The 15,716-nt window shown below is 39.7% G+C and overlaps 2 protein-coding genes across 3 annotated transcripts in view; both read left to right on the top strand.

The window, feature by feature from the left end:
- Positions 1-15,716, top strand: part of LOC139375508 (protein NLRC3-like) — a 41,433-nt gene that overhangs the window by 6,680 nt on the left and 19,037 nt on the right. The window contains 4 exon segments of the mRNA XM_071117340.1: positions 2,183-2,336; positions 2,338-2,472; positions 6,209-6,234; positions 10,163-10,199. Coding sequence (XP_070973441.1) covers positions 2,183-2,336; positions 2,338-2,472; positions 6,209-6,234; positions 10,163-10,199 — 352 coding nt within the window.
- Positions 6,844-15,302, top strand: LOC139374603 (NACHT, LRR and PYD domains-containing protein 1 homolog). 2 transcript variants are annotated; one of them, XM_071115628.1, is made up of 10 exons: positions 6,844-7,150; positions 9,842-9,879; positions 10,777-10,841; positions 10,974-11,188; positions 11,378-11,637; positions 11,754-11,888; positions 13,520-13,652; positions 13,734-13,763; positions 14,402-14,761; positions 14,881-15,302. In XM_071115628.1, the coding sequence occupies exons 3-9, from the start codon at positions 10,834-10,836 to the stop codon at positions 14,731-14,733; spliced, it is 1,113 nt and encodes a 370-aa protein (XP_070971729.1). In that variant the 5' UTR covers positions 6,844-7,150; positions 9,842-9,879; positions 10,777-10,833; the 3' UTR covers positions 14,734-14,761; positions 14,881-15,302. The 2 variants fall into 2 exon arrangements, with proteins under 2 accessions (XP_070971729.1, XP_070971728.1); XM_071115627.1 differs by lacking the exon at positions 14,881-15,302 and having other exon boundaries at positions 6,949-7,127; positions 14,402-14,798.

The raw sequence follows: 15,716 nt of genomic DNA, 5'->3' as shown, positions 1-15,716 counted from the left end.
GTGGCCCTCTTGAAGCATGTGGGAACAGCAGACTGGTATAGGGATTGATTGAATATGTCCGTAAACACACCGGCCAGCTGGTCTGCGCATGCTCTGAGGGCGCGGCTGGGGATGCCGTCTGGGCCTGCAGCCTTGCGAGGGTTAACACGTTTAAATGTCTTACTCACCTCGGCTGCAGTGAAGGAGAGACCGCATGTTTTCGTTGCAGGCCGTGTCAGTGGCACTGTATTGTCCTCAAAGCGGGCAAAAAAGTTATTTAGTCTGCCTGGGAGCAAGACATCCTGTTCCGTGACTGGGCTGGATTTCTTCCTGTAGTCCGTGATTGACTGTAGACCCTGCCACATGCCGCTTGTGTCTGAGCCGTTGAATTGAGATTCTACTTTGTCTCTGTACTGGCGCTTAGCTTGTTTGATAGCCTTGCGGAGGGAATAGCTGCACTGTTTGTATTCGGTCATGTTACCAGACACCTTGCCCTGATTAAAAGCCGTGGTTCGCGCTTTCAGTTTCACACGAATGCTGCCATCAATCCACGGTTTCTGGTTAGGGAATGTTTTAATCGTTGCTATGGGAACGACATCTTCAACGCACGTTCTAATGAACTCGCACACCGAATCAGCGTATTCGTCAATGTTGTTATCAGACGCAATACGAAACATCTCCCAGTCCACGTGATGGAAGCAGTCTTGGAGTGTGGAGTCAGCTTGGTCGGACCAGCGTTGGACAGACCTCAGCGTGGGAGCCTCTTGTTTTAGTTTCTGTCTGTAGGCAGGGATCAACAAAATGGAGTCGTGGTCAGCTTTTCCGAAAGGGGGGCGGGGCAGGGCCTTATATGCGTCGCGGAAGTTAGAGTAACAATGATCCAAGGTCTTTCCACCCCTGGTTGCGCAATCGATACGCAATCGATATGACTTGCGCCCTTACAGTCCAAATGCATTTAAATATCTTGCCCGCTCCTTAGCAAGCTGCTCTGTCAGCACGAATTAGTTATTTAATGTAGAGATAAATACAATAAAAATAGATTTTCAGAGGTTTAAAAAAGGAACGATATATATACAATACATTTTTGTTGGTTTGAATCGGTTCAGAACTACATTCTGCTGGGTCTAAACAGTGGAACGGAACCAAAACAATAAGGTTCTGTTCAGGACTACATTCTGCTGGTCTAAACAGTGGAACGGAACCAAAACAATAAGGTTCTGTTCAGGACTACATTCTGCTGGGTCTAAACAGTGGAACGGAACCAAAACAATAAGGTTCTGTTCAGGACTACATTCTGCTGGTCTAAACAGTGGAACGGAACCAAAACAATAAGGTTCTGTTCAGAACTACGTTCTGCTGGTCTAAACAGTGGAACGGAACCAAAACAATAAGGTTCTGTTCAGGACTACATTCTGCTGGTCTAAACAGTGGAACGGAACCAAAACAATAAGGTTCTGTTCAGAACTACGTTCTGCTGGTCTAAACAGTGGAACGGAACCAAAACAATAAGGTTCTGTTCAGGACTACATTCTGCTGGTCTAAACAGTGGAACGGAACCAAAACAATAAGGTTCTGTTCAGAACTACATTCTGCTGGTCTAAACAGTGGAACGGAACCAAAACAATGATGGTTCTGTTCAGGACTACATTCTGCTGGTCTAAACAGTGGAACGGAACCAAAACAATAAGGTTCTGTTCAGGACTACATTCTGCTGGTCTAAACAGTGGAACGGAACCAAAACAATGATGGTTCTGTTCAGGACTACATTCTGCTGGTCTAAACAGTGGAACGGAACCAAAACAATAAGGTTCTGTTCAGGACTACATTCTGCTGGTCTAAACAGTGGAACGGAACCAAAACAATAAGGTTCTGTTCAGAACTACATTCTGCTGGTCTAAACAGTGGAACGGAACCAAAACAATAAGGTTCTGTTCAGGACTACATTCTGCTGGTCTAAACAGTGGAACGGAACCAAAACAATGATGGTTCTGTTCAGAACTAAACAATTTAAAAATGATGTCAGTTCCAACCCCTGATTGTTACATTTTACCTGACAAATGCTGTTATGAAGGTAATTTAATTTAGCAGGTGACGTCGTTGTGTGAACTCTGTGACCATGGACGGTTAAAGTCTTGTCATTGTTAATGGTACTTCCAACAATGTTCAGAAATATTGACTGTTAATCTCTTCTTTCATGTTGTAGCTGAGCGAGCTGTGACTTACTTTGAAAACAAGTTTCTCTGGGGAGAGAGAGAGAGAGAGAGGGAGACCACTGCCTCTAAAACGAGTCACATCTGGGGAGAGAGAGAGAGAGAGAGACCACTGCCTCTAAAACGAGTCACATCTGGGGAGAGAGAGAGGGACCACTGCCTCTAAAATGAGTCTGTCTGGGGAGAGCGAGGAGAGAGGCACTGCCTCTAAGAGGAGGTATTCTGAGAGAGAAGAGAGGGCCAATGCCTCTAAAAATAGTTTGCCTCAAGACACCAGTAAGAGGTAAGAGTTCAATAAATCCATGTAATATAGTCTACACCATCACAATAAATCCATGTGATATAGTCTACACCATCACAATAAATCCATGTAATATAGACTACCTACACCATCACAATAAATCCATGTAATATAGTCTACCTACACCATCACAATAAATCCATGTAATATAGTCTACACCATCACAATAAATCCATGTAATATAGTCTACACCATCTCAATAAATCCATGTAATATAGACTACCTACACCATCACAATAAATCCATGTAATATAGTCTACCTACACCATCACAATACATCCATGTAATATAGACTACCTACACCATCACAATAAATCCATGTAATATAGTCTACCTACACCATCACAATAAATCCATGTAATATAGACTACCTACACCATCACAATAAATCCATGTAATATAGTCTACCTACACCATCACAATAAATCCATGTAATATAGTCTACACCATCACAATAAATCCATGTAATATAGTCTACACCTTCACAATAAATCCATGTAATATAGTCTACCTACACCATCACAATAAATCCATGTAATATAGTCTACACCATCACAATAAATCCATGTAATATAGTCTACACCATCACAATAAATCCATGTAATATAGTCTACACCATCACAATAAATCCATGTAATATAGTCTACACCATCACAATAAATCCATGTAATATAGTCTACCCACACCATCACAATAAATCCATGTAATATAGTCCACACCATCACAATAAATCCATGTAATATAGTCTACCTACACCATCACAATAAATCCATGTAATATAGTCCACACCATCACAATAAATCCATGTAATATAGTCTACCTACACCTTCACAATAAATCCATGTAATATAGTCTACCTACACCATCACAATAAATCCATGTAATATAGTCTACCTACACCATCACAATAAATCCATGTAATATAGTCTACACCATCACAATAAATCCATGTAATATAGTCTACCTACACCATCACAATACATCCATGTAATATAGTCTACCCACACCATCACAATAAATCCATGTAATATAGTCTACCTACACCATCACAATAAATCCATGTAATATAGACTACCTACACCATCACAATAAATCCATGTAATATAGTCTACACCATCACAATAAATCCATGTAATATAGTCTACCCACACCATCACAATAAATCCATGTAATATAGTCTACCTACACCATCACAATAAATCCATGTAATATAGACTACCTACACCATCACAATAAATCCATGTAATATAGACTACCTACACCATCACAATAAATCCATGTAATATAGTCTACACCATCACAATAAATCCATGTAATATAGTCTACCCACACCATCACAATAAATCCATGTAATATAGTCTACACCATCACAATAAATCCATGTAATATAGTCTACCTACACCTTCACAATAAATCCATGTAATATAGTCTACCTACACCTTCACAATAAATCCATGTAATATAGTCTACACCATCACAATAAATCCATGTAATATAGTCTACACCATCACAATAAATCCATGTAATATAGTCTACCTACACCATCACAATAAATACATGTAATATAGTTTACCTACACCATCACAATAAATCCATGTAATATAGTCTACACCATCACAATAAATCCATGTAATATAGTCTACCCACACCATCACAATAAATCCATGTAATATAGTCTACACCATCACAATAAATCCATGTAATATAGTCTACCTACACCTTCACAATAAATCCATGTAATATAGTCTACCTACACCTTCACAATAAATCCATGTAATATAGTCTACACCATCACAATAAATCCATGTAATATAGTCTACACCATCACAATAAATCCATGTAATATAGTCTACCTACACCATCACAATAAATACATGTAATATAGTTTACCTACACCATCACAATAAATCCATGTAATATAGTCTACACCATCACAATAAATCCATGTAATATAGTCTACCTACACCATCACAATAAATCCATGTAATATAGTCTACACCATCACAATAAATCCATGTAATATAGTCTACACCATCATAATAAATCCATGTAATATAGTCTACACCATCACAATAAATCCATGTAATATAGTCTACACCATCACAATAAATCCATGTAATATAGTCTACACCATCACAATAAATCCATGTAATATAGTCTACACCTCCACAATAAATCCATGTAATATAGTCTACACCATCACAATACATCCATGTAATATAGTCTACCTACACCATCACAATAAATCCATGTAATATAGTCTACCTACACCTTCACAATAAATCCATGTAATATAGTCTACACCATCACAATAAATCCATGTAATATAGTCTACACCATCACAATAAATCCATGTAATATAGTCTACACCATCACAATAAATCCATGTAATATAGTCTACACCATCACAATAAATACATGTAATATAGTTTACCTACACCATCACAATAAATCCATGTAATATAGTCTACACCATCACAATAAATCCATGTAATATAGTCTACCTACACCATCACAATAAATCCATGTAATATAGTCTACACCATCACAATAAATCCATGTAATATAGTCTACACCATCACAATAAATCCATGTAATATAGTCTACACCATCACAATAAATCCATGTAATATAGTCTACACCATCACAATAAATCCATGTAATATAGTCTACACCATCACAATAAATCCATGTAATATAGTCTACCTACACCATCACAATAAATCCATGTAATATAGTCTACACCATCACAATAAATCCATGTAATATAGTCTACACTATCACAATAAATCCATGTAATATAGTCTACACCTCCACAATAAATCCATGTAATATAGTCTACACCATCACAATAAATCCATGTAATATAGTCTACCTACACCATCACAATAAATCCATGTAATATAGTCTACACCATCACAATAAATCCATGTAATATAGTCTACACCATCACAATAAATCCATGTAATATAGTCTACCTACACCATCACAATAAATCCATGTAATATAGTCTACCTACACCTTCACAATAAATCCATGTAATATAGTCTACACCTTCACAATAAATCCATGTAATATAGTCTACACCATCACAATAAATCCATGTAATATAGTCTACCTACACCATCACAATAAATCCATGTAATATAGCCTACACCATCACAATAAATCCATGTAATATAGTCTACACCATCACAATAAATCCATGTAATATAGTCTACCTACACCATCACAATAAATCCATGTAATATAGTCTACCTACACCATCACAATAAATCCATGTAATATAGTCTACCTACACCATCACAATAAATCCATGTAATATAGTCTACACCATCACAATAAATCCATATAATATAGTCTACACCATCACAATAAATCCATGTAATATAGTCTACACCATCACAATAAATCCATGTAATATAGTCTACACCATCACAATAAATCCATGTAATATAGTCTACACCATCACAATAAATCCATGTAATATAGTCTACCTACACCATCACAATAAATCCATGTAATATAGTCTACACCATCACAATAAATCCATGTAATATAGTCTACACCATCACAATAAATCCATGTAATATACCCTACACCATCACAATAAATCCATGTAATATAGCCTACACCATCACAATAAATCCATTATTTATTTTAGACAGGTCTGAAGAAACATGATATGAAGATAATGTAGTCTATTTCAGAAGAACAGAATAACATACTCTGAGTTGTCGTTATGTTAGGTCCTGATCTGACTGTGCCATATGGCTGTGGGCTACACTAGTTCATTTAGCAGACAAGATTTGTTTAGAATTCCGTTGGCATTATTTTATATTTTATAGAATGAAATTGAAAATAGCTAAATAAAATATTAGAAAGGATATATTCTCTAAATAACAAAGAAACAGGAAGTCCTATTCTGTGTTGAGCGGTTAACAAAGAAACAGGAAGTCCTATTCTGTGTTGAGCGGTTAACAAAGAAACAGGAAGTCCTATTCTGTGTTGAGCGGTTAACAAAGAAACAGGAAGTCCTATTCTGTGTTGAGAAGTTGAAGTCTGTGACTTCATCTCTAGGGGGGAATGTAACTCATGATACCTGGTGACTTCACATCTCTAGGGGCTTTCATCAAGATAAGCATGTCACCTGTAATGTCACCATCAGTATTGACTTTATGGAAGGTGACATAGTGGGTTATGTCACATTTAGGCAATGCACCCTACATAGGGAGCTGTTCTGTCACCCTTTATACACCCTTTATAGTTCTTATGACTATGTATACTATATAAAGCCTTTATAAGTTGTATTTAGTTTATTCACAGTCTATCTTTTTGCTTTACAAACACCAGAGACCATGGTGGCGAATGTTGTGTCAAGTCTGGACCTGAGGACACCAGAGACCATGGTGGAGAGAGTTGGACCAAGCCTGGACCGGAGGACACCAGAGACCATGGTGGAGAGAGTTGTATCAAGCCTGGACCTGAGGACACCAGAGACCATGGTGGAGAGAGTTGTATCAAGCCTGGACCTGAGGACACCAGAGACCATGGTGGAGAGAGTTGTGTCAAGCCTGGACCTGAGGACACCAGAGACCATGATGGAGAGAGTTGTATCAAGCCTGGACCTGAGAAATGTGAGTGTTAACTGATTTTAATTGTTTTAAAATGAAAATAGTTTTAAAGCGTTCATTATACTTGAATCCCAGGCAAGGAACACAATCATGATTATGACTTAAAGGTAGAGTCAGCGATATGACGTAGATACACAAAGTAAACAGCATAGTGGGTCAATTTCTCCAACAACTAAGAACATTGGAGAGCAAGGCTAAACTTCTCTGCTGTTTTGGTCCCGTGACAAACATTCTGTAAGAGAGTGAAGAGAACACTTGCACATGGGCAGATACTGTGTGTGACTGTGTGAGAGAGAAGTGGGGCATCTTGCTCATCGCAATATCTGTGGTGCTGCTCGTACATCATCATTTAGCTGACTCTACCTTTAAGCTCTCATCCTAGAATCTACCAGAAATCAGACCCCCAACATCTACAAAACATGGACCAGAACGATGTTGTTTCCTGCTTCCACAAACATTAATTAATGTGACACTAATGTCAGATTATTGTATGCTAATATGTTTCGTGTTTCATCCAATGGCGTTGAGTACTACACCACATCAGTCACTGGCTTTATCAATAAGTGCATTGAGGACGTCATCCCCACAGTGACTGTTCGTACATACCCCAACCAGAAGCCATGGATTACAGGCAACATCCGCACCGAGCTAAAGGCTAGAGCTGCCGCTTTCAAGGAGCAGGACACTAACCCGGGAAGCTTATAAGAAATCCCGCTATGGCCTCAGACTAACCATCAAACAGGCAAAGCCTCAATACAGGACTAAGATTGAATCCTACTACACCGGCTCTGACGTTCGTCGTATGTGACAGGGCTTGCAAACTCTTACGGACTACAAAGGGAAACCCAGCTGCGAGCTGCCCAGTTCGAGGCAAGCAACACTGAAGCATGCATGAGAGCACCAACTGTTCCGGATGACTGTGTGATCACGCTCTCCGTAGCCGACATGAGCAAGACCTTTAAACAGGTCAACATTCACAAGGCCGCGGTGCCAGACGAATTACCAGAGTGTCTACTCAGCATGTGCAGACCAAATGGCAAATGTCTGCACTGCCATTTTCAACCTCTCCCTGACCGAGTCTGTAATACCCACATGTTTCAAGCAGACCACCATTGTCCCTGTGCCCAAGAAGGTGAAAGTAACCTGCCTAAATGACTACTGCCCCTTAGCATTCATGTCGGTATCCATGAAGTGCTTTGAAAGGCTGGTCATGGCTCACATCAACACCATTATCCCAGAAACCCTAGACCCACTCCAGTCTGCATACCGCCCCAGCAGATCCACAGATGATGCAATCTCTATTGCACTCCACACTGCCTTTTCCCACCTGGACAAAAGGAAAACCTATGTGAGAATGCTATTCATTGACTACAGCTCAGCGTTCAATACCATAGTGCCCTCAAAGCTCATCACTAAGTTACGGACCCTGGGACTAAACGCCTCCCTCCACAACTGGATGCTGGACTTCCTGACGGCCTCCCGCAGGTGGTGAGGGTAGACAACAACACATCCAACCCGCTGATCCTCAACACCGGTCCCCCTAAGGGGTGCGTGCTTATTCCCCTCCTGTACTCCCTGTTCACCCACGACTGCGTGGCCAAGCACAACTCCAACACCATTATTAAGTTTGCTGACGATACAACAGTGGTAGGCCTGATCTGAGACAACGATGAGACAGCCTATAAAGGAGGAGGTCAAAGACCTGTCAGTGTGGTGCCAGGCCAACAACCTCTCCCTCAACGTGATCAAGACAAAGGAGATGATTGTGGACTACAGGAAAAAGAGGACCGAGCACGCCTCCATTCTCATCGACAGGGCTGTAATGGAGCAGGTTGAGAGCTTCAAGTTCCTTGGTGTCCACATCACCAACAAACTATCATGGTCCAAACACACCAAGACAGTTGTGAAGAGGGCACGACAACACCTTTTCCCCCTCAGGAGACTGAAACGATTTGGCGTGGGTCTTCAGATCCTCAAAAAGTTTTACAGCTGCACCATCGAGCATCCTGATCGGTTGCATCACCGCCTGATATGGCAACTGCTCGGTGTCTGACCATAAGGCACTACAGAGGGTTGTGCGTACGGCCCAGTACATCACTGGGGCCAAGTTTCCTGCCATCCAGGACCTCTATACCAGGCGGTGTCAGAGGAAGGCCCCAAAAATGTTTAGACTCAAGTCACCCAAGTCATAGACTCTTCTCTCTGCTACCGCACGGCAAGCAGTACCGGAGCACCAAGTCTAGGTCCAAAAGGCTCCTTAACAGCTTCTACTCCCAAGCTATAAGACTGCTGAACAATTAATCAAATTGCCACCCGGACTATTTACTTTGACCCCCCCCCTGTTTATTTTTACATTGCTGCTACTCTCTATTCATCGTCTATGCATAGTCACTTTACCCCTACATGCACAAGTGACCTTGACTAACCTGTACCGTGCCTCGTTATTGTTATGTTACTTTATTTTTTACTGAAGAAAATATTGACTAAATATACTAAACTCTATTTTCCTTAAACTGCACTGTTGGTTTCAGGGCTTGTAAGTAAGCATTTCACAGTAAGGTCTACTACACCTGAACAGGTGTTGTATTCAATGCAGATACAATTTGATTTAACGAGACTTTTGCTCACTTATTCATTTTTATTACAAGTCTACTTAATCATTATTAATTCATTATCACATGAGATTGTCCATTTTAAATAACTACTTTTGACTTCAGGGATTCCTCAGAGCTGTAAGACTTGTGACCATGTTGAGGTAAGTCATATGGTCAATTCTTACTTTTACATACCCGCAGGAGTCAGGCACAGTCTCAAAGCCAGGTTGTGTACTGACCAACCATTCATGCTGGGATATAGACAGTCCTGTGTTCTGCTTTAGTAATATAAACACAGTCTCAAAGCCAGGTTGTGTACTGACCAAACATTCATACTGGGATATAGACAGTCCTGTGTTCTGCTTGGAGGCATGCAGGATTTTACCTGTTGTCATATTTTGTCATTAGACTGTTTAAAACGGTAGTGTCCCACCTGGCCAACAGCCGGTGAAATTTCAGAGCGCGAAATTCAAACTACAGAATTATAAATATTTAACATAAAAAATCATAAAATCACAAGTGTAATACATCAAAATAAAGCTTAACTTCTTGTTAATCCAGCAGCTGTGTCAGATTTCAAAAAAGGCTTTACGGCGAAAGCACACCATGCGATTATCTGAGGACAGTGCCCCGCATACAAACACATGAAAAACATATTTCAACCAGGCAGGTGAAAGTCAGAAATAGCGATATAAAAATGCCTTCGATGATCTTCTTCTGTTGGCACTCCAAAAGGTCCCAGTTACATCACAAATGGTCCTTTTGTTCAATAATGTCCTTCTTTATATCCATAAAAACTCAGTTTAGCTGGCGCGCTTCAGTCAATAATCCACCCAGTTTCCCTCCATCAAAATGCATACAAAAACGAATCCCAAACGTTACTAATATTCTTATCCAAACAAGTCAAACAAGGTTTATAATCAAACTTTAGGTACCCTAATACGTAAATAAATTATAAAATTGAAGACGGAGAATCGTTATTGTCTTTACCGGAGAAAAATACCAAAGATACCAAAGAACGCCCCATATGTATTACTGACATGCTTGTCCTTGTTCAGGACTCCACACACTGGCTTCAGATTGAACCCTTGACTTCCACTGTCCAGAGAGGGACAATGTTCAGGTAAAATAACTACTTTTAACATTTCATTCCACTTGCTAGTGTATTTCCCCATTACCTTTGGGAATAGTCTTCTAATCCAACCTCTCCATTTGACCATTGACCCTCTCTACCATATCTTGTTGTTGCTCTCAGACACAGGACACCCAAAGGGAGTTATGAGTGCACAGTGTCTGGGCTCCGCTGGCTGTGTGAGAGAGATGTCATTCTGAAGTATCACCTCAGGAACTGGGAACCCTACAGTCAACTTCTGAAAGACATGCGGTACACACAAGGTGGTCCATTGCTGGACATCACCATGGAGTTAGGTGAACTGGAGGAAGTTCATCTGCCACACTTTGTCTGTTTAGGTAAAACCACATGGAAATGTCTTTCTGAATACTATTTCTATGTAACTGAGTTTCACTTCCTGAATTAATGAATTCATTATTCTGGGAGTTTGAGTTTACTGTGATCTGGTACTGCATATTCTTTTGTGTTTTAGCTGGATGAATAATACAATATTTGTCTTTCTGTCTCCTTTGTATTGTGTTGTTCAGGGACCAAACCTTCCCTGAGGAATGAGATGAAGATTCTTCATGTAGAGGAACATGGAGTGTCTTTAGAGGAAGTGCATGAGGTCACCAGATTCCATGCTAAGATTCTCCATCCCAAGTCCTCATCGGTCTCTGTTGTACTGAACAAAATCGCCTGTTGGAACGTAGATGTCCACTGTGACGTGATCCTCTATTTGGCAGTAAAAAGGTCAACAGTAATTTCAAGGCTGTACCTGCTCCTCAGAAACTCCAGTCAGAAAGAGGTGAGGCACTAACATTAAAATGTGTAATACAATAGAAACTATGAGCAACATTTATCTCAGTTAGCTGCAAATTGTGTGAATTCTTCTGACTGACTACTACATTGCTCATTTTGTAGGCTGTTCAGGACCGGGAGAAAAATCAGCTGTCCCAAGGATATTCTGAATTTCTCCTGTCAAGTCCAAACGGGTCCTTAAAGCTGAACAATTGGTTTGCACTCAAGAATCCCCTCTCCACCTCCATCAATCCAGAGGTACAGTTTTAGCAGGCTGAGGACATGAATCTGTCATTTTGTATATGTCATGGCGTGACATCATCATTAATGTGATGACTGTTATTTATTGAATCAACTATGTTTATTTGTTACCCGATTAAAACATTTCTAAAAATAGAAGATGAATCATGTAGCAATTAACTCATTAGGAAATTGGGGCACCACGGAAGATGTTTAGAGTTACCATCTCCTGAATTAAACTCAAGAAGATATATGTCTCTCGATAAGTCACTTATCAATCATTACCTCATATCAGTCTCATTCTGAACGTTGCAGACCTCTTGAATCTGCAAGAACCCTTTCTGATCATTCACCAATTTATTTAATTTAATTTATTTTACTAACTAACTAAATAATAACACAGAATACACTTACATGAGATGAAAATCCCTAGTGGACTGAAACGATATGACGGCTTTTTACACAATGGAAAGGAAAAGGGATGGAGAAAGATAGAGGGAGAGACAAAAGAGAGTCAACACTTGGATACATTTGGAAACTACGCTCACAGTAATCAGAGTACGTAGCACCCCAAGCAATGTAATGCAATGTATATATTTAGGTGTAGATGTCTTTGTTTGTCGTATCTCTGTTTTAACCAATTAACTCTATAGGGTCGGGGTCGTTGTAGTTCACGCTTCGGTGTAAGGCTCAGCTTGTCCACCAGAGGTCACAATGTCCTTTTTAGTTGTAGAACTTCTCTGGTAGTGGAGGGTTCAAATAGAGCAGACTGAGATGCACCAGTGATTGTCTGAGATGGGATTTCTTCCTTCCCACCTCGTGTCTTTTAGTCAAAGTTCTAGGACCACATGTTACAGCTGCAGACTGAATGTTTCTGGACTCGTAGTGGAGGTTTATCTTCTCACCTCGTGTTGATTTTTTCAGAGTTTCCAACCATTTTCGGGAACGTTCAGCTCACGCTGTCCGTCTGCTGGTCCCATATGTTAATTCTTAGTCAGTCCTTTTAAGCTCTCTGGCCAGAAAGGGGCGTTTCCATCACAATGACACACTCTTCTGACGTCATTTGGGGGCGTCGCTTAGTTTTATGTGCAACGGACACGAAAAACTATGATCTCCTTAGAAAACTAATATAACATTCCTATCTTAACAAAAAATAGTTTCATTGTTCTTCATATTTCCTACACAACGTAAAGGATGTAAACCTGACAGTGTGAAAGATAATGAAGTTTTTATTGACATCACAAAATAATAAACAATATGACATGATTATTCTTTAGATCCCCCCCCCACCGACCATTCCTCACATTTCTATCATTAAAATATTGTTCCAATAGTCACTCTTTTTCGACAAAGATAAAGATATTCCTTTGTTTGTTAATGAAGTTTTTATAGTTTTGGCGGGAAAAGTTTCCTGGAGGACAAAGGTATTCCTGAAGAGCGGGAGATTTCCCCCCTGACTAATTCATGACCGGGTGTTAAGGTGTCAAAACCCGGCCTTCCTCTGGGAAAGAGGTCTGGCTATCTGTCAGCCATTTGCCAAGCTGATCTGAGGCCTTGGATCCTCAGCCAGTCATGACAATGTGAATAACTGGAATATCATTCTATTTCCCTCTGTTGTCTCAATCGTTGCACCATATGGCCTCCTACAGAAGATTCAGCTGTTACCTGCAGACACCACACCAAGCTGTTGTAAGATGATAATGGGAAACACAGGGGTGGACATTGAGATGGAGTTAATCGGGGATGATGAGAAGACAGCGTGGAGAGATATGCTACAAGCAGGTAGGAGAATATTTCAATCATAACTGTTATTTTCTGACCGATGCTGTTTAGAGTGATATAACCTATTTCTGTTTCTTTCAGATCAATACATCACTGACACCCATTCAACTAGTAAGTAAACATGAGAGATACAAACCAATGACTTGAGGGTCAGTCAACATGGTTTACTGTAGGACATGGACTAGTCCTGATTATAAAAGACTGTCTTCAAGAACAATGACATCTCCTCCAGGACTTGATGTAGATTAGCCTGGTTCTGAATGCCCTAATGACATCTCCTCCAGGACTTTAATGTAGATTAGCCTGGTTCTGAATACCCCAATGACATCTCCTCCAGGACTTGATGTAGATTAGCTTGGTTCTGAATACCCCAATGGCATCTCCTCCAGGACCTGATGTAGATTATCCTGATTCTGAATGCCCCAATGACATCTCCTCCAGGACCTGATGTAGATTAGCCTGGTTCTGAATGCCCCAATGACATCTCCTCCAGGACCTGATGTAGATTAGCCTGGTTCTGAATGCCCCAGCCTCTTTGTCTATGTCTGTGGAACCGAATATGATTGAAACAGTAGTGGTGTGATGTGTTCATTGATGCAGGTCGTTATTGTTCGAGAATAGGTTCTCAATGCAAATATTCAACAATATAATTTAGGCTTTTATTGTAGGTCACTTTGAATGAAGTCTGTTTCTATATGACTGAAATGTGAATGAACAAATGTCGTTATTTTGTAACCTGACTCTCTCAGGTGCTGTGTTGGGGGCAGGGCGTCCGGCTGAGAGCAGTCTGACTGGTTCTGCAGAGCAGCAGCTGCGTTCTGTACGGACGGAGTTTGTGAAACGAGTGTCAAGACCTGTCCTGGATGGTCTTCTGGAAAGACTCCTGCAACACACAGTCATCAACCAGGAGGAAATGGAGTCAGTGAAGGTGATCGCTGAGAGGGCAGAGAAGGCACGTGACATCATCGACATGGTGTTGAGAAAAGGAACTGATTCGTGTTCCAGGATGATCAACCTTCTTGGGGAGCTGGACCAATGTCTTTGTTCACAGCTTCAGATCAATGTTAGGGTACCAACCTAATGGTAGAATAGATAGTTACAGTGTTGGGGTATCAACCTAATGGTAGAATAGATAGTTACAGTGTTGGGGTATCAACCTAATGGTAGAATAGATAGTAACAGTGTCGGGGTATCAACCTAATGGTAGCATAGATAGTTACAGTGTTAGGGTACCAACCTAATGGTAGAATAGATAGTTACAGTGTTAGGGTACCAACCTAATGGTAGAATAGATAGTAACAGTGTTGGGGTACCAAATACAAAAATAACTGTACAAATGTTATGGAGACACATTGTTGTGTAAAAACATTGAATATAAGAATAATAATTGGAATCATTTGGACTGGGGAGACCTACTCCTAGATCAACACGCCTATTCAATGTTTAGGATTACCCTGAATGCTCCCCCCCCCCCCCCCCAAAACAGGGTAGGGACCTACCTGAATTTGTCGAAAATATTTAAAAAATCCAACTATTTGCAACAACTATTTTGTTTTCAAAACGCTGTGCTACTGTGGGTGACTAATGAATACACCCCTGATCTGACTGGGCTGTAAATCTTTGTCAAAAAATGCAGCAACCTCCACCACCCTCTTCTTCCCTTAATTTTTTCCACAGTTTTTTTTACTACACATACATACATATACATGTATACACACATTTGCCTGTGCCATATATTTTTTTTTATTGAGCTGTGATGTTTTACTCAATGTTTGAATCTTTCTAATCGTATAGTATCCACATACTGTGAGCTGAAGACGAAAACCTTTCCTGCGCGTATTATTATATATTATATATTATTATATAGTATATATTATATAGTATTATTATATATTATATTATATATTATTATATAGTATATATTATATAGTATTATTATATATTATTATATAGTATATATTATATAGTATTATTATATATTGTTATATAGTATATATTATATAGTATTATTATATATTATTATATAGTATATATTATATAGTATTATTATATATTATATTATAT

The sequence above is a fragment of the Oncorhynchus clarkii genome, chromosome 19 (assembly GCF_045791955.1).
Source record: "Oncorhynchus clarkii lewisi isolate Uvic-CL-2024 chromosome 19, UVic_Ocla_1.0, whole genome shotgun sequence".
Taxonomy (NCBI): domain Eukaryota; kingdom Metazoa; phylum Chordata; class Actinopteri; order Salmoniformes; family Salmonidae; genus Oncorhynchus; species Oncorhynchus clarkii.
This window is presented reverse-complemented; position numbering and strand designations above follow the sequence as displayed.

Excerpts from the sequence above, each read along its gene's own strand:
- LOC139374603 (XM_071115628.1), top strand. Across the intron at positions 11,189-11,377 it reads GCCACACTTTGTCTGTTTAG|GGACCAAACCTTCCCTGAGG; the intron begins GTAAAACCACAT and ends TGTGTTGTTCAG. Across the intron at positions 11,889-13,519 it reads CCACCTCCATCAATCCAGAG|AAGATTCAGCTGTTACCTGC; the intron begins GTACAGTTTTAG and ends GGCCTCCTACAG.